This window comes from Anolis carolinensis, chromosome 3, assembly GCF_035594765.1.
Source record: "Anolis carolinensis isolate JA03-04 chromosome 3, rAnoCar3.1.pri, whole genome shotgun sequence".
In the NCBI taxonomy this organism is placed as follows: domain Eukaryota; kingdom Metazoa; phylum Chordata; class Lepidosauria; order Squamata; family Dactyloidae; genus Anolis; species Anolis carolinensis.
This window is the reverse complement of record NC_085843.1, coordinates 169,740,500-169,763,321: the sequence shown is the minus strand read 5'-3', so window position 1 is coordinate 169,763,321 and position 22,822 is coordinate 169,740,500. Positions and strand designations below refer to the sequence as shown.

The following is a 22,822-nucleotide window of genomic DNA, read 5'->3' as shown; positions in this document are numbered from 1 at the left end:
ACAACATCTGCTAATTATACCCAACATCTGCTCATCCATGTATACTGCAAAATTTAATGAGCAATACTGTGGCTCCCTTTGCTGCTTTTTGGTAGTTAGCAAAACTTCATAGAGTTGTGCACCTATATCTATATTTCAAAGCCTAGGATCAGAAGCATCCTTGTGATGATAATTAAGTACCTCACTGAAAAGTAAATAAACTAGGGCATGTAGAAAAGTAGACCATTTGCAAATTCAAAGCCATTTTAATTCAGAGCATTTGTCAGATGAGATCTAACATTTACACTTGTTATGAATGTTTTAGGCTTGTCTGTTCAAGTTTGACTGCTAATTGTATACACAGTTCATTGTGTCTGTTCATATAATCATATCTGTTTCCTGGCGATGGGGAGTATATCATTATTTGTGAGTTTTTACATGTGAATACCAATATCAGCCCATCATCAGGAAGAATGAGGCAGCTAACCCAGGCAGCAGATTTGAACAGTTGTGGAAAAGCTACAAATGCTTTTCTCCCTCCCCCCCTCTCTCTCTGATTTATGGGTAGGTTCTTAAGTATTTTCTGCCTGTTGTGGCAACATTCCCTGCATGGGATACTGTGTACCTTGACTTGGCTGTGTTGGTTTCTCTCAGATGAATATGTTATAAATACATCTTAGCATGATCCCTGTACTCTTGGAGAAGAAAAGTTCCAGCAAATTGGCATTCAGGTGAAGCTCTCAGACATTGTTTCATGAAGTCTATACAAGTCCCATATAACACTATCCAAATTCCAACAAAATAATTTATTTATCCAAAATAAATAAGGATGGTAAAATCATAGTTGAAGGAGACCACAAGGGCCACCAAATACAACCTTACGCCATGGCAATGTTGTCTCTCTGACACTTTTTGCCATTGAATGTGATGCCCAATTACATTTATAACCATGTTCTGTATTCTGCTCTCACCACTCTAAATATCTAACATTTTCTGAGAAAAACAATGTCAGGGAATAATAGCAGCTGACCATGCAACATTCTTTTGCATTCTCCGTATGTTTCTCTATAGTGATCAAAGCCATAACAGTAACCATCCAAGTCTTAATCACACTACTCGCATCCATAAGGTTAGCACAAGTGAAAGTCAATATGATAGGGAAGATGATGGAATAGGACAGTGATGGCCAACCTATGACACATGTGTCAGCACTGACACGCCTAGCCATTTTTGCTGACACACTGCCGCATGCAGATTGATTGGATGACTTATGTCTTTTGTAGCCAAATTTGGTGTGATTTGGTCCAGTGGTTTTCTTGTTTATTCCATGGGAATTATGCACATTTTATTATATCATTCTGTTATTATTCTATTATTATTGTAGTATATTATTATCTTATTACTATTATATTATTATTATATTCATTATTCATGACTACATTGAAACTAGAATAGTGAGAAACTGGAAGAGATACCATAGATTGTTGTACATGGAAATAATGGTAGTAAATAGTTTTTGATTTATTAAATACAGTTATATATTACAATTATACATTTTTGTTATTTAAACCATACATATTGTGAAATTATGGTTTTTTTCTCAAAGTGACACACCCAAGTCATGCTAGGTTTTTTAGGTGAATTTTGACATACCAAGCACAAAAGGTTGACCATCATTGGAATAGGAGGAAGAAATACATAAACCCCAATTTGTGTAATTTGAGATTATTTCTGTCTACATGTACTTTGTAAGAGGCTATATCATTTACATGTCAAGGCCTATGACTGTTCTTCACTTAACTGCAGGTGAGCTGCCTTGCCAGGTGAAAAGGAGTTCTGCAAGTACAAATGATGAAATTCGGTTTAGAATGCCTCATTATTTCATGTAGCTAAGCTTTGTGTATTTAGGTGTGGGGTGCCAGTATCTCATAGCAGAATGTCTATCAGAAGTCAGTAAAGGTTGTATCAAGCATACACTGTGATCCCCTTCAACATGCCTGTGAGAATTGATGATTCTTGCAGAACCAGCAGGTTTACCCTCTGGCTGCTTCAGCATACACACTGTTTTCAAATCCAGTAGAATGATACTTCATTAATATGAAAGGAAGTTATCCTATTTCATTAAGAATAAGAGGATAAGCCAGAAAGCACTTTGTCTTGAATGTCTTCCGTTGATGTCCCGGGAAGAAATCAGCCATGGTGGACTTAAGTTCAACACATTTTCTCTTCAAGAGACATGAAACAGTTTACCAATTTATAAGGTAAGATACCAAATGTTCCTAAGTCTGTCTGGACTGTTCTGTTCATAAAAAGAGTTATACTTTTATTTTAAAAAATCTACAGAGTGTATACTACATGTTCTAGCAATCAAGTGTCTCCTTGGCATTTTCTGTAAATCCCTGTTGCTTCTTTGAATCACAAAGTGCTCTCTCCTCTTTCTCCCTGAGCTGGAAACAGTGTGGAGGAAGTATGCTTCAGAGTGTGCCCTAAAGCACTTAATGCCACAACCTCTGTCAGATTCAAGAGATTTAGGAGAAGTCATTTCTATGCCTTTTTTTCACAAGATAAATGGGACTGACAAAAAAAAAAAAGTCCCAGAGTACTTTCCCTGTTCTGATGGCTTAGAAATGTCCCCGGATCTATGTAGCTCTCTATTTTCTAGACATCTCTCAGTATATCAGTTATCAGTGAATGGTATTCTTCGGGGAAATGCAGTACTAGCAATGTAGCACCATTTGATAGAAAAAAATCCTATTAATCCACAAACAATAATAATGATATTTAATATGTTAATATTGTTTTGCAGTTCAGCTCTGTTCTCCATCAGGCACCCTTGCCTATTGTGGAGAATTATCAGCAAGATTAGATACTAGAATAAGGAGGAAATAATATTTGAACATTTTCATAAAAATAATAGAAAAATATAATTTTGAGTACTGAGAAGCCCCAATGAATAGAAATCTAGAGTGAAGAGAGCATTCACAGTTTAGGATTTATTCTACTCAAAATTCATATCTGATTATTTTGCATAGCATTGAGGCTATATTTTATATTTTACATTTTTACTCTTCAACTTCTTGAGATTAAGCTTTCAGTGGCATATTTTTTAAAAGCCTCAGGAAAAAAAATCTTTATAAGATGAGCTCTGGACTAAATTGCAGAAGAATACTTAGTATTCATCCAGAAGAATTAAAACTGAACCATTAAAAATCTCGAAGAACTATTGACATTTGTGAAGGCAGGGATGGTGAAACTCTTGCAGACAGTTGTTTCCACCCATGTCAGCAATGCTAAGAAAATTCCCATCCAGGCTAATAGAAACCCTGAAGGGTCCCACAAAGAGGTTTTCTGAGAGGAGGGCCAGTGTTTTTTCATCAGTGTCTGAATAATTTATAAAAGGAGATGCTGCAATGCCAAATAATATCCCTCCCCTCTCCTCATAACAAAACAGTTGCAATGGTTCACACTGTCTCTGTAAGGAAAGATTGTTTTATTTGGCTCTGCACAACTGCATCCTGTGCTTGTCAACAAGATGGAAAGCTCCAGAACTGCTTATAGTGAAGCCCAAGGCATGAGAAATCTTGTTCAGCATGTGTGCTCAAGATTCATTAATGCTGTTGCCATGAATAAATAATAGTAAAAGCTCTTGTTTCGACTTGAAATGTTTAGTTAGTGGGTTTTCTGTCACGTCTATGTTTAGCCTAACTGCATTATTTGCTTCTTTTGTTTGCAAGGTCTGTATTCTTACAGTTGATTGGGTTCGCTTCCATAGGATTTGTGTGGGAATGTGATGAAACTTCATTGTATTTCTGTAAGTTCTGCCTCCATGCCCATCTCATATCATTCTTTGGGCCAATCAATTTGTGAATCATTGTTTTTTTTTCATTCTCCATGAAAGCCTTGTGCATTTTTCAAAATATATACATTTCGTTATATACTTCTCCCAAGTCTGCTAACATGTGTTGATGCATTTTAATCAGTTGTACAAACTTTCCAGTTATACATATTATTTCGGGTGGTTCTATTTTCAGCATTTCATTGTAAGCAAAAGTGGGGAACATTTGACATAGGTGGCAACTTTTGTACAAAACATAATTCAGCAAAAAATGTTTTAATTATATCTCATAATTAAGTATGGGGTGAAAGAATTATGGGACATTTTGCTGTTTCCTTTAGAATACCTATCTTTTTAAAGTTGTATTCTATTACGCACATTTTACAATCATTGATAATAGGTGCTTTGAGAATTAGGAGATTTAAACGTTCTTGGTTTCCTTGAATTTTTTTGTTTGTTTCAAACTCCACCAGCACTCCCATTAGATACTAAAATCCACAAAAGCTCATCCCATTAGATACAATGGCAAAATGGTGCCCCTTATATAAAATGGTGAAATCAACTTCAGGTTTTTTTTTTGGTTTGGAAGGGGAATGATATTTTCACACCATGGATGTGGATGTGAAATCTTCAGATGCAGAAGGCCAGCTGTATCATAAAAAATAACATACATCAGCCATATCAGAATTAAAAAAATGTACTGGGTCATTTCATGCCAAGTGGTCCAAACCTTCCCACCATCATGTCTCCAATTTTGTTCAAATTTTAGCTATAGCACCAGTCAGGCATGAAACTAAGTTTCTCAAAATTTGAGATCTCTAACTGCAGTAGTTGCTGATCTAGATCCTCTTGTCTGAAGGGTAGTCAGTCAGTGTGAGCACAACATTTAACAAAATGCAATTTTTGGGATCTGATAAAATTGAAAATAAATGGATAAGAATGGCTAGTAAATTGAAATCCTGTACAGTTTTTTTCTATTGATTCCAATGAAACTAATTTTAACATTATGGATGCAAAATCCAGCCAAACAAGTTGATTCAAAATGTGCATCAAACTGTGTTGTGACAAATTTTGACCAATATTCAGACTGCAACCATTTCCATGCAAACGAAGATACGGGCTTGAAATTTTAACTAAGCATTACGCTTGTGCTGCACATAATATTGCTAGATTTGCAACTATCCAGCATCTATACCCACCCTGCAGGATCTCTACAAATTTGGCACTATCAGCGCAGATGGTAAAATCTACCAAAGTTCAAAGCCAATTATTAAGAGTCTACCGGAATATGCTTGTGAATAGTATCATTGAAAGAGAAAAAATTACTTTACAAGACTGATATGTTTTTGTTTTGTTTTTTGCAATGTGACCATTAAATATCCATTTACTCAGGTCAAAGTATGTTATATTTTGTGCATTTATGCATTATTCTTTATGCATTCTCATGGTCATGCTAGTATATTTTATTGGCTGCTGACACAATACTTGCTGGGTTCCAGAACAACTTTTTGCTGTTATGCCACCTCCATCAGTGACATCATGTGGTCAGCAATATAGCTTCCCTGAAATAATTCTATTGCAGATCAATGAATAATGAAGCCATTTCTAAAATATCAAGTATTTATAAAAGAATTCATAAAACACATGGCATGGAGTCCATTGTCTACAAAAGTGGATTTTCATGTGAGATTATTTTTTTGGGTTTCTGTTGGTTCAAAGTTCAAAGCCATTATTAACAAGCCAACTGTCACACTTGTTACATTGACAGATTCCCCTACAACTATAGCTTCCTAGGTTTGCATTCTTGCATCACAATTCTACTGTTTCATGGGTGTTTTGATATTTGCAATGTGGCAGTCACATTGATGTGCCGGCCAACAAACTACTATGCTGTTAAAAAATAAAATCTTTTGGGGCACCATTTGTGAAGACATAGACAGTTTATCAGATAGTTTGTTCCTAAGCAGAACCCAAAGGGCTGCTCATATTGATAGTAAAGCTCTATATTGTTATCTCAAGGACTGTTTTCTTCCATATAAATATTCCAATTTGTTGAGATTTTCAGCAGCAACCTCACTTTATATCTCATCTTCTTAAGAATTTGATGATGTTGAAAATTGAGTACTTTTTAGTAGCAGTGACTACATGGCTGATTTTTTTTGTGTGTGATGGATCCCAAACTACAAGTCTTCTGATCCACTGTAAAGATTATGTTGGTGGCATTCTGGATATAAGTGAATTGTGGATGATTTTCAATTATGTTTCTTGGCGAGAGATTTGCATGCATTATTTTTAGTTTTATATTTATCCTTTAAATGTTGGAGCTAATCAGTTTTTAGAAGCCTTTATGGCCCCCGGTAGGACCATTTTGGGCCCCACATTCCATATAGGTGATCCCATGTTACTTGTTTCCTGTTTATGTAGACAAATCTATCCACCCACTTATGGTTCTTCCTGTGCCTTTAAATACAAGCCTTTCTCACACTATTGACCTTTAAATATTTTAGATTTCATCTCCCTTCAGCCCCAGCCAGCATGTTCATGACCACTAAGAGTTGGCATCTGAAACATCTGGAGGGCACCAGGTTGGAGAAAGCTGTCAAGAAAAAGAGAGAGAGAGAGAAGATACTATACACTATATATTACTAGCTCAAGCATAAATGGATGTTAAAATATAGTGATCCTCATGCTTATTCATGCTTTTCATGTTCATTCTATCCAGGGATTTAACATTTACATTATTTTGAATTTCAGAGGGAGAAATCCGGAACCTAGCTATTTAGTGATTTTATTCCTTGGAGAAGAGAGCTGGGTAAGGTGGGAGGAGGAAACAAAAGACATAATTGAAAACCGACAAAGTTCCAAATGGGAATTTGGCACATGATTGGCATATATTTTCTCTTCAAAGAAGCTTAGAAGACTCCATGCCCTTGGCAGACACTTCATCTTAATGGAACCTTTCACTTCAAATAGAGAAGCTTAGTTACACCATTAAGCTAAAAACTTAGCATGGTGACCCTGAGCAAAAGGCTTAGCTTACATTGCCAACACAAGCTGCCAACCAGACAGGATATGGTATTTTGTTGTCGAGTGGCCTGCATGCCCAAAAATGTAGCTGCCTATAAGTCTATAACAGTAGTTGGAATATATAACCTCTTTTCTCCTTGGAGATTTTGTGATAACTCAAAATAATATTTAGCTATAGTATCTTTTATAACTATCTATCAAAACATAGGCCCCACATACTCTGCCAAATAATCCATTGTAGGGATCACATTAGCCTGATGTTTCCACATGATGTGTGCTTACTTACTTACTTACTTACTTAGGTGATCCCTCGTAGTTTGAGGAGGATTGTCTTCCATCTTTGGTGTCTTGGGGGTGTGTCTGTAGGTGGCTGAAGAGACCTATTCTTGACCAGCATGTTCTCCCACAGTGAGGACATCGGTTTCCAGGTGGAAGGCGGTCCTGGTCAGGGTTGGCTTGACAGGCCTTCCTCTTGGCACATTTCTCCCTTAAGCTCTCCATTTGTGCCTCTTCGAACTCTGCAGCACTGCTGGTCACATCTGACCTCCAATTAGAGCGCTCAAGGGCCAGGGCTTCCCAGTTCTCAATGTCTATGCCACAGTTTTTAAGGTTGGCTTTTCCTGCCCACCAACATTACCTTTCCCGTTCTTGAGTTCGGAGTAGAGTAGCTGCTTTGGGAGATGGTGATCGGTTATTCGGACAATGTGGCCAGTCCAGCGGAGTTGATGGCGTAGGAGCATCGCTTCAATGTTGGTGGTCTTTGCTTCTTCCAGCATGCTGACATTTGTCCGCCTGTCTTCCCAAGAGATTTGAAGGATTTTTCTGAGGCAACGCTGATGGAAACGCTCTAGGAGTTGAGTGTGATGTTTGTAGACCGTCCACGTTTCACAGGCGTAGAGCAGGGTTGGGAGGACAAATGGATTTGTAAATAAGCACCTTGGTATCTCTATGGATGTTCCAATCATCAAACATTCTCTACTTCGTACGGAAAAATGCTGCACTCGCAGAGCACAGGCGGTGCTGTATTTCAGTGTCGATGTTGACTTTTGTGGATGATGTGTGCAGGCTAATGTGATTGAACATGTAGTAAACATGTAGTAGATCCCCATACACCAGTGTTTCTCAAACCTCTCCTCCAGGTCTTTTGGACTTCAGCTCAAAGAAATCCCAGCTAATTTACTAGCTGTTAGGAATTGTGGGAGCTGAATTCCAAAACATCTGGAAGAGCAGAGTTTGAGAAACACTGCTATACACTATCCAAGATCCTCACAGCCATCCTGCACTCCCTGGGCTCAGGCAAGATGGCAGTGCCTTCATGCCCCCAGTATCCCCATTCCACTCTGGACAAAATGTACTCTCTCTGGGCATTTTCTAGGTATGGTATTGTGACTCTATGATATTTTTTGGCCAAAAAGGCCTTCATTTTAATAAACTATTATGTGTAGTTTCGTGAATCTACATTATATCTGAGAATATATCCCTGTGGACACAAGGGTTGTTCTGTAGTACACATAGAGCCATGAAATATCTGTAATACCTGAGGGCACCAGGTTCTATCTGAGCTTGGAAGCTATGAAGGGTCAGACCCAGTTAGGACATGGAAGGAAACTGACAGGGAGTATGGAGCATTATAGGCTATGTTCAGGCAAATCTCCTCTGAATAAAATTTGATGGGAAAACCCATGATAAATGACTTCATCACCACATATACCAGTTTAGCCTAGGTCAGCCACCAAGACTGCCAGATCCCATCAAACGACATTGGTGGGGCTCCATGAGTGAAGTAGGGCGGAACTGGTACATTGCACTGCCATGGCAACATGGAATGCTTCCCATGTTACCACTGGAATTCATGGGGGGAAGCCACACATGCAATCAGCGCTTCCACACATGGGATCGCCCTTCACTGGAGCTGAGTTCTCCATTCCACGTAACAACACGGGGCAACTTTGGTGGCCATGTGATAAGGTCGAAAGTTGCCATCAATCAAAGTCAATTTGAAGGCACATAAGAACAACAGAAGTATTTCATATTCTGCATTCCACATACTTCTTTTTTCAGAACAAGAACTTACATGTGTTTCATAAATGTATCCTGTTTCTGAGAAGAACTAGACAGAAAACCCTATCCCATCTTTTTTTTGCTGGGTCAATTATTCATTACTAAGCACTAATCTATGAATGATTTTGTGCTAAGTACTATTGCCATAGCGGTTAGAAACCTGTTCTGTATTCTCTTTCTTTTGTGTAGTCAAACTTTATCCATCGGTCTTTCTGAAGCCTTAGTATTCACCCAAAAATAAAGGATCAAGAAGAGAGTGTCACTGCGGGAGATCACTTTGTGGCTTTTACTGAAAGGTAAAAGAGGGCAAATGTCAAGGTTTCTGCACAGGATGGCAGTGACATCAAAGTAAATGTTTCTTTACTTTCACAATTTATTTATTTCTTGAGTCAGTGGATTGTCCTCCCCTTGAGCTATAATTATGCCATATTAATGAATTGTCACTGTTGTGACACAAACACTGGAACTTTTTTAAACAGGTATTTCAGCATTTTCTGAAATATTACAGCCTCAGTAATTGGTGCAGTAAAACCTTCCATAAAAATACTGTGCTGTAACAATTCCCAGTCCTGTAGTATTTCCATATTTGCAAAAGTAAGTGTTAATAAAACTTAGTTGTTTAGGATGCAAAATTAAAGATGTGTCAGTGTTTCCTTGATCAGCTTTGGATTAGACACTCAAGCTGCAGTTGAGACAAATGACTGTGTTTATTTCAGTTTCACAAATTTCCATTTCATTTTATAGGCCCTGTCAAATTGACCTTTCATTGTCTGTCAACCTTTTTTTTTTTTTTAACTTTCCCCACAGGATTTTGGGGTGAACTTCATTTATTACACTACCTTTTTTCACCCAAGTCTTCACTGACATCAGGAATCACATGGTGTTTGGAAATCAGAGATGTATACATTCCAATCCAGAACATTGTCCATTTGAGATTGAAATCCAGCCTTATATTTTTGTAACAAAAAGAAAACTAGATAGATGTCTTCATACATTACAAGTATATGTTTTCTTACTCCTAAATATAGTTGATGTTAGCAGAATGTCTTATGTGATGGAGCCAATGAGTGCCACATTCTTTGTCAACATTTTGATTTCTTGTATATCTCATCTGGGTATTCGTATTATTGATGAACATGACCTCATAGTAAATGAAACTATTATTACAGGGAGAGTTAATGCATGAGCGAAATCTAGTTTTCAGCCTATTACGTATGCATTAGGAATTATTCTTTCATTGGATTTAAAGTACAATCTTATTTCTTGCTGGAGATATACAGGTATGGCACTGAAAATGGAACAATGTTTTGGAGAATAATACTGCCTATAGAACACCAGTCCAAACAGATTGTTGTGATTTTCTATCTTTTTTAATCATTCAATTTAAAATCTCCCTGTCTGCCAAAATGGCACTAAAGGCACCTGCTGCTGGCTTTGTTTGGAAACCAAGGCTTCCTTTGTTAGTTTGTAGCTGTCATCAGGCTTCCACAATGTACCCTTTTTGTGATCTCCATACTGGACAGTCTTTTTTCTCTGATCAGAGAAAACAACAAACAAATATCTGGCAGTTCATAAATGATGAGTAATAATAGTGGCTGTGGTAATCATTATAATGAAGAATATTTTCTTTTGTTACAATACTTCTTTACATTTAGAAACAACCCCTCCATGGAATGAAAACTAATTATTCAGTTATAAGACTAAATGAAGCATCCTATACATTAACAATTTTATTTTGCAAACAGTGTGGGTATGGAATCTAAAGAATGCAGGCAGTGAGAATTACAAAATTTGAAGACAAGAAAAAAGTCTATGAACGATAATAGTAGGTGGCTTTAGAGAATGAAACAAGTCTAAAACAGGGCGGGAATTCAAAGGGGGGAAAGGATAATTCCCACCAGTGATCACAGGGTTATTGGTTGATACATGAATAAGTAGAGATTAGGTTACAAAGGGCACAAATGAAAGCATTTGTGCTAATTGAACACTGCAGAAATAAAGATGTTCAACATTTCTTCCAGTAGCATTGAGCAAGTTAATGTCACTTTATATTTTGGAGAGGAATTAATTTCCATATACTACTTTAGTTTTCTTCACCTTCCGAGTTAGTCCTACCATTATACAGACAGTGAATCGGGTAGAAGTTCATCAGCCATCTCCCTATTTCCCTTTGGGGCTTCTGGAACTATAAGGAGTCAGATATGGAGAGATGTAGACTAATAAAGCAGCATTAACTTTGAGTCCCACCCATGGGAGAAAAAAGCAGGTTAGAAAGGAAATAATAATAATAATAATAATAATAATAATAATAATAATAATAATAATAATAATATACACCTCCCTTGCCTAGTTTACAACAGACCTCACAACGTGTTGTCGAAGGCTTTCATGGCTGGGATCACAGGGTTGTTGTATGTTTTCCGGGCTGTATGGCCATGTTCTAGAAGTATTCTCTCCTGACGTTTCACCCACATCTATGGCAGGCATCCTCAGAGGTTGTGAGGTATGGAGAAACTAAGCAAGGAAGTGTGGGAAGTCCAGGGTGAGGGAAGAACTCTTGTCAGTTGGAGGCCAGCATAAATGTTGCAGTTAATCACCCTCATTTGCATTGAATGGCTACATCTACTAGCTAATTTCTGCCTGGGGGCATTCTTTGTTAACTGCCCCTAGTTCCCATGTCTCAGAGTGTTGCTTCTTGTTTACTGCTCTGATTTTTGAGTTTTTTAATACTGGTAGCCAGATTTTGTTCATTTTCATGGTTTCCTCCTTTCTGTTGAAGTTGTCCACATGTTTGTAAATTTCAGTGGCTTCTCTGTGTAGTCTGACATGATAGTTGTTGGAGTGGTCAAGCATTTCTCAAATAATATACTGTGTCCAGGTTGGTTCATCAGGTGCTCTGCTATGGCTGATTTCTCTGGTTGAATTAGTCTGCAGTGCCTTTCATGTTCTTTGACTCGTGTTTGGGCACTGCATTTGGTGGTTCCTATGTAGACTTGTCCACAGCTGCATGGTATACGGTAGGAGTCTACCGTATACCACTACATAGGGACCACCAAACGAGAGGCTAGAGCTTGGCACGTGCAGATTCTGAGTAAGCCAGTGGCCGTTCAGCAAAAAGCAAAATGCTAAGTGGAAGGAGGGAGACAAGGAGGAGGTGGAGAGGAGAGGAGGAAGGAGGTGAAAGGTCAGTGAAAGGACTGGTGCCTAGAGAGTTGTTGCCTAGAGAAGGTCAGCAACAGCTGTGAATCCAGGAGGCAGACTTTGTCGGATAATACAGAATGTCAAATGAGCAAAGGTTAGATAAGTGAGACTCTACTGCATGAAACTTTAAACATAGCATGTCATGTTTGGTCCCATATGCTGCAACCATAATAAAGAATATCTTCTATGAAGAAGAATGTGCTGTGTTTTGACTAAAGCAGAAACTGGCAAAAATAAATTAGTGTTCTGCAACAAAAACGAATGATTTTGAAGTTTAAAATGGCATATGTATAAGTGTATTAATGCTAAGCTTTTTGATTACTGGGTTTTGCTCTTATTTAAATTTTTATCTCAGCTGTTGTTTGTGATATATCTAAAACCAGATTAAAATATGTACCGAATACACAGCAGAAAATAGGCACAGGAAGGATTCCAGACAATTTGGACCATTCACAAATGGTAAGCGAATAGTGACTGATATTATTCACAAGCCTTATTTAAATCTTCTTAAGAGCTTAAAGTGATAGAACTCTTTACAGTAACCTAAACTACTATAGATGCTTCAATCAGCTTAAGAGCTTGAAGAGTTTTGTAGTAGTAGATGCAAGATGCTCAGTGGGAAAGGAGACACTCAAAAGTCCCTCGTGTTTGGAGTGGGGATGGGAGGGGGGATTCAGAGCTATGTGATATAGTTACATTGCAAGGTAGTGAAATGAATGAATAGTAAAAGTGAATTTAAAAAAAGTATATTATCTATCTGTCTGTCTATCCATCCATCCATCCATCCATAGAGAGAGATTTTACCCCACTCTTCATTAAAGTGGGGGCTACCAGAGTGGTTTACAAAGAAATAATGATATGGTATTTTCTCAGGATTTCAGTGTAAAACCCATGATACAAAAGGGATGGAGGAATAGGAAAAGAGAAGAAAGAATTAAGCTATTGGTTTTGATAACACAGTAATATCACATAGTGCTTACTACATGATCAGAGCAGAGGGGCATCTTGTCTCATCTTTGTTAAATGAAGTGCCCCCCTTTCCTTAGATAATGTGTGTGCATTTTCAATTTACTTATAGCAAACCCATGAATTTTACAGGTAAGGAGTATGGTTTTGCTAATTTCTTTATCTGAAATGTGGCCAACAGCACCTGGTATTTGTTGGTAGTCTTCCATCAGCTGCTAAACGGGACAGAACATGATTAGCTCATGTGATCAGACATGATCTGGTACTTTTAAGGAAACCATGGCTAAAAATAATTAATACGGTGGCTCAGTACCGGCCACAGGACCTGGAGATGTCTATGGACAACGCCAGCTCTTCAGCTTAGACGTGGAGATGAGCACCAACCCCCAGAGTCGGTCACGACTGGACAACGTCAGGGGAAACATTTACCTTTACCTCTTTACGGAGATGAGTGTTTTCTGCATGTTTTGTGGTTTCTCAGCTCTCTGTGATGCTTGGACAGTGGTAGATTTCAGGAGCTGCAAAAGAGGGATCCAGGAGCTGCATATGTGAATGCTTGTGGCTTATATTTTACTCATTCATGTTGTATGCAAAGTCATTAACTTAAAACACTCATTTAGATCTTTTAAAAACTTATTACAACACTGCAGTATTTTAAGAAGCCAAGAAGGAAATCTGAACTCACAAACTAGATTAAAACATATCTCAGTAGGACTCATATGCTTTAATGGATAGATAGCTCTTAATGTGGCACTGAAATAAGAACAATGTCAGCAGCAGTTGCCCTTCAAAAGGAGGACATTCCAGAATGTTACAGATGGGAATGCCCTGGCTCACATCCCTGTACAGCGTATTGCTTTTAAAGATGCAACAGAGAAGCCCAGTCCCCTCAGCTGTTCTTAAAAAAGAGGATTACCTTTGGATTGTGTTGTCTAAGGCTTTCATGGCCGGGATCACAGGGTTGTTGTATGTCTTTCGGGCTGTGTGGCCATGTTCCAGAAGTATTCTCTCCTGATGTTCCGCCCACATCTATGGCAGACATCCTCAGAGATTGTGAGGCATGGATAAACTAGGCAAGGAAGGTAAATATATATCTGTGGAGAGTCCAGGGTGTGACAAGAGTCCTTTGTCAGTTGGAAGCCAACGCTAATGTTTCAGTTAATCACCCTAATTAGCATTGGAAAGGTTTGTTTCTTGCCTGGGGGGCATCCTTTGTTCAAAGTCATTAGCTGTCCTTGGGGCTCCTCTGCCCTCAGAGTGTTGCTTCCCATCTACTGTTCTGGTTTTTGAGTTTTTTAATACTGGTAGCCAGCAGCAGTTGCCCTTCAAAAGGAGGACATTCCAGAATGTTACAGATGGGAATGCCCTGGCTCACATCCCTGTACAGCGTATTGCTTTTAAAGATGCAACAGAGAAGCCCAGTCCCAGAGAAGCCCAGATTTTGTTCATTTTCATGGTTTCCTCCTTTCTGTTGAAGTTGTCCACATGCTTGTGGATTTCAATGGCTTCTCTGTGTGTGACATGATAGTTGTTGGAGTGGTCCAGCATTTCTGTGTTCTCAAATAATATACTGTGTCCAGGCTGGTTCATCAAGTGCTCTGCTATGGCTGATTTCTTTGGTTGAATTAGTCTGCAGTGCCTTTCATGTTCTTTGACTCTTGTTTGGGCGCTGCATTTGGTGGTCCCTATGTATACTTGTCCACAGCTGCATGGTATCCGGTAGACTCCTGCAGAGGAGAGAGGATCCCTCTTGTCTTTTGCTGACCGTAGCATTTGTTGTATTTTCTTTGTGGGTTTGTAGATAGTTTGTACCTTTGGATTCTCCTCTGAAATAATGTTTGTGGAGGGAGTCACTCCTGTCACATCTATTCTTTCCTGCGGATTTGCTGGAATGTGGACCACAGTGACCTTCTCCGGGATCATTTGGGTGAAGGGTTACTTCAATCCGATCTCTATTTAAGCAATCCTAATCAAAACTGTTAGGAGGAAAACTACAAAAAAAGCATCCCTTTCCCAGCAAGCTGGAACCTATTATGTGTGTTTATGTATTTGGTGAGTAGGCTGTATTGTAAACACTCACAATATGTCAAACCTGGTCCCCATGGCCACAAACATATTTTTCAACAAGAACTGCCAGAAAAGGACTTTTCCTTTAATCCATTTCTGTCAAGATCTCTTAATATGGGTAGCCCTGGAGCACCTGTCCAATGTAATAAACAAGGCAATACCTTTGATCCCGTGCAATGTGTGTTTCTGTTAAGCACAGATCAGTTGCAAGCAGTCAACAAATATCTGAGATTAAGGGCAGCAACTTCCATAACAAGAAGTTTGCCTTTCAAATGAATGTAAATGTAGCACAAATTTCTATATTCTTTTGTGATTGTTCCAGGAGTCTTTTGTGATAGTTCCCCTTCATGTGTTTTTGCAGTTGTTTGGAATTTAAAAAATAATCCTGCCCTCTTCCAGATACCCCCAAAGCTTGAATCTATTTTTTCCATCTTGAATATGTAGACGTTGTTATGCATGTATTTATAGTGATTTTTCAATGTTGCATTTCTTCAGCAAGATGAATGTGGAGTTGGGGTGGGGATGAGATGTTTCCTGTTTGGCCACTAAAAGAAGTTAGTGAATAAATACTAATAAAAAGAAGGAAATTACCATTTCAAATGTGCTGGATGAAAGTGATATCTCTGGTGTTCTGTGACAGTTATATATTCATTTAGCAGTGGCTGGTGCAGTAATAATTTAGAGTACTTTCATATTTAGATTTGGCAGCCTAATTCATTTTGATCCCCCAAGTACATCAAAGCTTTGTTTTTGTTTATGCTGTAGCACTGAAACAGGGAGACAACAGTCTGGGAGAGGAAAGTCAGCTCCCCACTTCACCCTTTGACAGTATTCACATATGCCCATTAGAACAAGATGTTGTCTTGTTCTAATTGTATGCAATTAATGAACAATAATTAAAATGATGCCTTCAATGTGAAATCATTATTTTGCTTTATTTTTCTCCCCATTATGTATGATGCGTAAATATCAATATACATTCCAACTTGTGCTAATGTAGCATGCAGGAGAGAGCGTTTTGTAATGACTTTTCTTTTAGCACAGCATGCCTCTTGAGTGTTTCTTCTGCACATTTTCAGTGTATTCCCTTATCATTTATTACCTACTATTTGTTATTGAGGTCTATGATCCAAGACCTCAATGGTATCCAAGGAGGATGTATTCTATCGCACTTCCAGATGAGAAACTGGGGAATACAGAGAATATATTATCAACATATAAATAACCCATGAAAAAATTTGATAAATCCTGAAAATAAGACAAATAGAGTAAATAATGTTTAGGGGATACCAGATACTTGGTGATACATCCAGACATCTAAATTTTGTTGTGTTATTAGAATCATTATTGATATTTATTTATTTATTTATTTATTTACAGCATTTATATTCCGCCCTTCTCACCCCGAAGGGGACTCAGGGCGGATCACATTACACATATAGGCAAACATTCAATGCCTTTTAACATAGAACAAAGACAAACAAACATAGGCTCCGAGCGGGGCTCAAACTCATGACCTCCTGGTCAGAGTGATTCATTGCAGTTAATTGCAGCTGGCTTGCTCTCCCGCCTGCGCCACACCCAATGATAATTTTTATTATTAATTTGTGAATTTCAATAATTGTCTGAAACTTCATGAGAAAATTCAGGATGTATTCCTGGATGGGGATCAAACCTCTGAGGCAGGCCTGCACAACCCATGGCCTTCCAGATGTTTTGGACTTCAGCTCCCAGAATTCCTGACAATTGGACAAGCTGACTAGGGCTTCTGGGAGTTAGAAGCTCAAATACCTGTGCAGACCTGCTCTAAGTTATTGTTAAACTGCAACTCCTATTAACACTTGTCATTCAGCATAGCTAATGTTGAAGACTGGCTAAGAGTACCTGCAGTCCAAAAATATTTGAAGGGCCTCAAATTGTCCAACCAATGTACGACGGCTATCCAGAAAGTAGGTTACGTTTTGCATTTTAAAAAGGACAAAGTATAGGAGAAATCATTTACCATATGCAGCTGAAAGACACATCCCAAAACTACAATCTCATGTGATCCCCATTGAAATTTAGCCACGTTTCATATAGATATGTACTGCCCCAGTAAATTCCCCGCTTGTGTCCTCAGCTCTTCCCCCTTCTCCCTTCCTGCAGCGTAGCCAAAACGCTGCGCTGCCAGCCACGCCCCCATTGTTGGAAATGGAGGAGAGAGGCAGCAAATTTACTGGGGCAGTACTTTTCAAACTCATATATCTATATGAAACGTGGCTAAATTTCAATGGGGATTACATGAGATTGTAGTTTTGAGATGTGTCTTTCAGCTGCATATGGTAAATGATTTATCCTATACTTTGTCCTTTTTCAAATCCAAAACGTAACCTACTTTCTAGATAGCCCTCGTATATAAGTGGGGAAAGCAGAAAGGAAAAACCTACTTTGGAAATCTGATTCTTTTTTTTCAGACAAGGAAAAGAAATAATCTTTGAACTAATAAAACCGAACTGCTCCCATACCTTCTACTAATGTATCAACTACTTTTGCATTTCAGAACTTTTCAGGATCTTTCCAAACAAATGGATGTATCTTACGGCACCGTCAGGGATTCTGCTGTCTATGAATACTTTAAAGCAAAAGGAACAAATCCTTTAGAACAAGACAGCACCTTTGCTGAACTATGGAAGACAATCAGTAAGAATAATGGAGCTGATAACTGTGTGGCAAACCCTTCTGAAGGCATCAGGAAGGTAAGAAGATAAATCATGAAGATGAATCATGAATTTGTCCATAGAAGATTTGTACTCAATATCTCCATGTAAGGCGATACAGAGCTATTTTATGTTTTGTGAAGCAATCAGCCAGTAATAAGATGGATTTGAAGGACAAAGAAAATGAAGCACAGGTATTGCAATGCTAGTTATTCTTCCTAACAAAACTTGCAAGTCTGTTTAGAACTAGAATGGTAGTGTCTTTCCTTTCCTTTTCCACACAGATATAGGCACTTCAGCGTCAATCAAAATCATTCTTTGATAAACTTACATTTGATTCCTGACTTTTCCATAGTTTTTGTTCTGATCCATTACAATTTTATTTGTACTTCTTCATGAATCCCTGATTCCTAGTTTACTTTCACAGGGTCTTATTCCAAGTTCTTCTTTGTACAGCATACATTGCTAAGCCAGTCATTTAAATGGTAATTCTAAACACAGCTTCACAAAAGGCTTTCGGTGGGCTGTAATCTAGCAGCTTCAAAGTAAATAAATAAATAAAGTGTGAATAAATGCATATAGTACAAATTCAGAAGCTAACATTGTGTGCAGAATGCATCAAAAAAATAAAAATGTGATAAGCAACTCACAAATACAGAGGCCGTGTCTAAACTGCCATATAATATATTACATGGCAGTGTAGATAGGGGTATAGACTTCTACCAATGAAGGTGATGCTCTTCACCCAGAATGGATTCCATTCTGAGTTTGTAGTTGGAGTTTATTGTCAGAAATTGAGATTCAAGCTTGCTTTGGTTGCTCTTTTGGCGTAACAAAAGAGAAAGCAAAAACCCTGTCAGTTTTAATATAAATGTCTTCCTCCTTAATTGCATTTTAGTACTTCAAGTGCATATCATAATTTCTCCATTCTCACTTCACCTAATTGAGACATCTGAAAAACTTGCAAGATTGTGCATATTTTATGTCCTTTTGGTTCTATTCAGAATTATCTACTGATATGGATTTCAGAATGTGTTTCATGGATGACGTACCTCTTTCTTTCTTTTTTTCTTTCTTTTTTCTTCCTTTCTTTCTCCTGTTGATATCCTTACCTGCCATGTATTTTTCCAATTTACATAAACCTCATGTTTGCCTCATTAGTGGAAAACTTCTTTTAAAAACCTCTCTCTTTGCACTATTGGCACATGACATATGTGAATATGCATATTTCCACCTAACTTGTCATTAGACATCCTGTTATATGGAGGTGCGCAAATACTAATGTATGGGTATACTGATCTGCATGTATCCACATAGTGGTTCCCAACCAGTGGTCTGCAAGAACTAAAATATGGTCTGCGAAATATTAAAATTTTAAAACCTTTATTCATTTTAATGAATCCATTGCTATGCGGTTGGCGCCTGTGACTAGGACATCGGGCGAATGCAGGAGGCTGGGGAGAGGGCAAGCGATCGACATCACATGTCACTTATGCCACCCAGCATCTGTCAGTCACATGCATTCTTTTGTCTTGTTCAGCTGTGTCAGCTGTGAGGGATTTGATGGTGCCAGTAGTTTTACTAACATGCGTCCCCAATATTCATATTAACTTTTTACTTATTTTATGATGATTTAAATGTTGGAGAGGTTGCAGAAGAAATCCAGGAATCCATTGAATTTCAAAATGATAGAAACTGCAAGGAGGTGTTTAATCAGATCCTCTCGAGGAGGTTTGGTGTAAAAAAATGAATTTTTATACTAAAATTTGAGGAATCGCCCTTTGTTATCTTATGCTCTTCTCCATGACTTATTTATGCAGACAAGGATTTTCTGCTATGCTGGTAATTAAAAACAATTCCAGGAATCAATTTAAAGTAATAATAATAATAATTATTATTATTATTATTTTATTTTTATACCCCGCCACCATCTCCCCAGAGGGACTCGGGGTGGCTCCCAGATATAAAACAAGCATACAGTGGTATCAAATACAAAAAACACACAAATAAAATTAAAAGGCATAAAATGAAATCACAGTCATTATAAAACACATGATAAACACAACAATAAAATCATACAATGGACTGGGCAAAGTGCACTGAGTGAAACTTGTAAACATGAAGGAAGTTAAGGTGCTATAAGATCATGGGGAGAACCTTAAACTGGGGTGAACTCTGTGGCTATGTCGAGGAGTTAACCAACAGGTACAACTGTAAAAAGTAAGTGATAATACGTGTGTAAGTTTAAGCAATAATATTAGCCCAACTTGTAAAGAAGATGCAAACTCAAAATCACATTTTCAATTTTCTATTAAAAATTTCTTATTAATATTATCGTAATGGTATTTATAATTAATCTTACTATTAAGTTTAACAAATATGTTAAAAGTTTTGATTAAAGTTTATTTTTAGATTGGCATAGTTTATTATTCTTGAACCTTGTGGTCTCTGCAAACAACAACAAAACATTAAAGTGGTCCCTAGTCAAAAAAAGGTTTGTAACTACTGCACATACACATACTTTCTTTTTAATAAAAATAAAAATTCAAACATGACTGAGCCTACTTCCTGGTGGAAATTATCATGTGACCTACTGGTCTTAGTCACCTCCCACCCAGCCTAGCCCAGCTTGTCTCCCAGCTCTACTGTGAAGTTGTCTGTTGAGGATAACCACATGACAAAATACTTGGAATATATGTGAAATTTCAGCCAGAATGTAGAATAAATGCCTTTTTTTAAAGTGATTGAAGGTCCAAATATCCAGTTGTGATCATAATCTCACAAATACTGTGTGTCAGTAAAGCAGATGCTACAAAATGATTATAATTTTAGTCCAGGTAGACAAGGCTCAAGATAAATGACAGTTCAAGACCCAATTTCACTTTTGATCCTTTAGACAGAATGTAACTATATCAATAACTGAAGTGCAAATTTCCACAACTCTTTGTTGCTTCAGCTGGGGTTTTATTTATTCACTGTCATCCAGTTGAGAAGTAAATGCAGGGCTCTATCATCTATCTAGCTATCTCTCATCCATGTATCTGTCACCTATCACAGCTGGTGAAAAGATGGAAAGAATATACTTGAATTTAATGTAAAACCATTACCTCCACTCGAATGGTGCTCAAATAGAAACCAAGAAGGAAGTAGAAGGAAGTAATAGTGATAATCAGTAAGCAAATAAAGCTTTTATTGATTAATCAGTGAAATCACATTTTAATTAGGAAGACTGAGTTAAAAGCTCATCAGTTGATTTCATGAAGCTGCTTTGGCTCTGGTGTATAGCTGGATTATGTACAATTATTAAAAATGGTATTTCCTCCTGAAAACAATTATTAGCCTTCCTTGATTCAGTGAAAATTCTATATCAAAAAGAGTTTATATTGATGTTTTTATAATATGCACAATCTTCTTAATGTAACCAATTTATTAAAAATCAACTTCCCTTAATTAGATAAATTAAAGCTAAAAGAACTGGCTCTAAAGAAGTGTTTGAAATTGTACGTAACAGATGCAGTGATGTGAAAATACTCTGAATGACTACATTCTGTTGCCAGTTTATTTTATTTTATGCAGTTCTCAATACTTTAGTTCACCGTGTTGAATTGATGCTCTTATCATATCCTTCTGAACAGTGAGCACCAGCTCTGGACATTCTATGTTATTCTTCCCTGCATAATCATATGTTATACTAGAAAGTTAAAGGTGCACATTTAATGTACTGAAGAAAATATAATTATAAATACATACCACATAGTTATATAAAAACCTTTTCATGAGATACCATTGTAACATTGTTGTCTTACTTTAAGTGACATGGTTCTGTTCTTTGAAATCTTGGAATGGGCATCTTAAAGTCAATATTTAGAATTCTCAAGCCCAGAACTTTAGTGATTCTGATCAAACAATAACTTCCAGTATTCCATAAGTACAGTTATGGCAACAGCAATGGAACCATAGTGCTTTGTGAAAAGACAGTAAGTCCTCCAAAATTGTGTAGTAATTATCTCTTTACTATCACCTTGATGAGTAAGCTTTGCCTTAAAATACTGAAAAGTTTGAGAGGTTATGAACACCTGCGTACAATGTATGTGTAGTGTACTTTGAAGTCTTTAAATTAGGGATATAATTACTTGGAATTGTTCTCTAGATGAAAGTTTATCAACATGCCAACTGTAATTTATTGCATGTACACTTACGTATATTGGATGTTTAAAAAAGATGGACCTGATTTGAAATTGCAATATCTGTACAATCACAAACTACCCAATAATAAAAGTATTACCCTTTGAAAGGGTTAGCCATTGCATTTCAAACAATTACCACTATATGCCTTTCTGAAGAGAAAAACAGCCCTCATCCCCAATCATTCACAAGGTGACAATATCAACTGTTTTCTATATGAAGTTTATTAGGCTAACTAAAACAGATCATATACAACTGAATATTCCATCAATATGAGCAATGTTATTAACTTGATAACTCACTAAACAATTTCTGACATTTTGTGTAATTCTAACATAATACCATTGTGAATTATACTGTTTTGAAATTGGGTCCATCGTTTTGAAACACCCTGTACTCCAAATGGGTCTGCATGCAACTTAAAGGCATGTACACACACGTTTTCATATTTTAGTGAATACTTTTTATAGTTGTGCTTTCTCTCTCTCACACTCTCTCTCTCTCACACACACACACACACATAGAGAGAGAGAAAGATGCACTGTATTGTGCACAAACTGCAATTTTGTGCCAGTGATTTGCATACAAGAAGCCTTGAAATGCAAAAATATCAACCTCAGTGCATTGGTCTTGAAGCTTTTGATTGACTATTTGGATAATCAAAGTGCTGGCTTTAGCCTATAAAGCCCTAAACTGTTCCAACCCAGTTTACCTGTCCAAATGTATCTCCCTCTATGAACCATCTCATCTGGGAAAGCCCTGCTCTTGGCCCAACCTCATTCACAGGTGCAGTTGGTGGGGACAA

At 37.5% G+C, this 22,822-nt stretch overlaps 1 protein-coding gene and 1 long non-coding RNA gene across 7 annotated transcripts in view; one reads left to right on the top strand and one right to left on the bottom strand.

Moving 5' to 3' along the window:
- Positions 1–22,822, top strand: part of grid1 (glutamate ionotropic receptor delta type subunit 1) — a 1,053,635-nt gene that overhangs the window by 968,180 nt on the left and 62,633 nt on the right. For all 6 annotated transcript variants that reach the window (XM_062977386.1, XM_062977385.1, XM_062977387.1 and 3 more), the window contains exon 13: positions 17,676–17,871. In XM_062977386.1, coding sequence (XP_062833456.1) covers positions 17,676–17,871 — 196 coding nt within the window. The remainder of the gene's footprint in view (positions 1–17,675; positions 17,872–22,822) is intronic.
- On the bottom strand, positions 16,053–21,778 carry LOC134298025 (uncharacterized). Its single transcript, XR_010004999.1, has 3 exons — positions 21,583–21,778; positions 18,164–18,370; positions 16,053–16,322 (listed from the first exon to the last, which is right to left on the bottom strand). It is a non-coding gene; the product is annotated as an uncharacterized LOC134298025 (long non-coding RNA).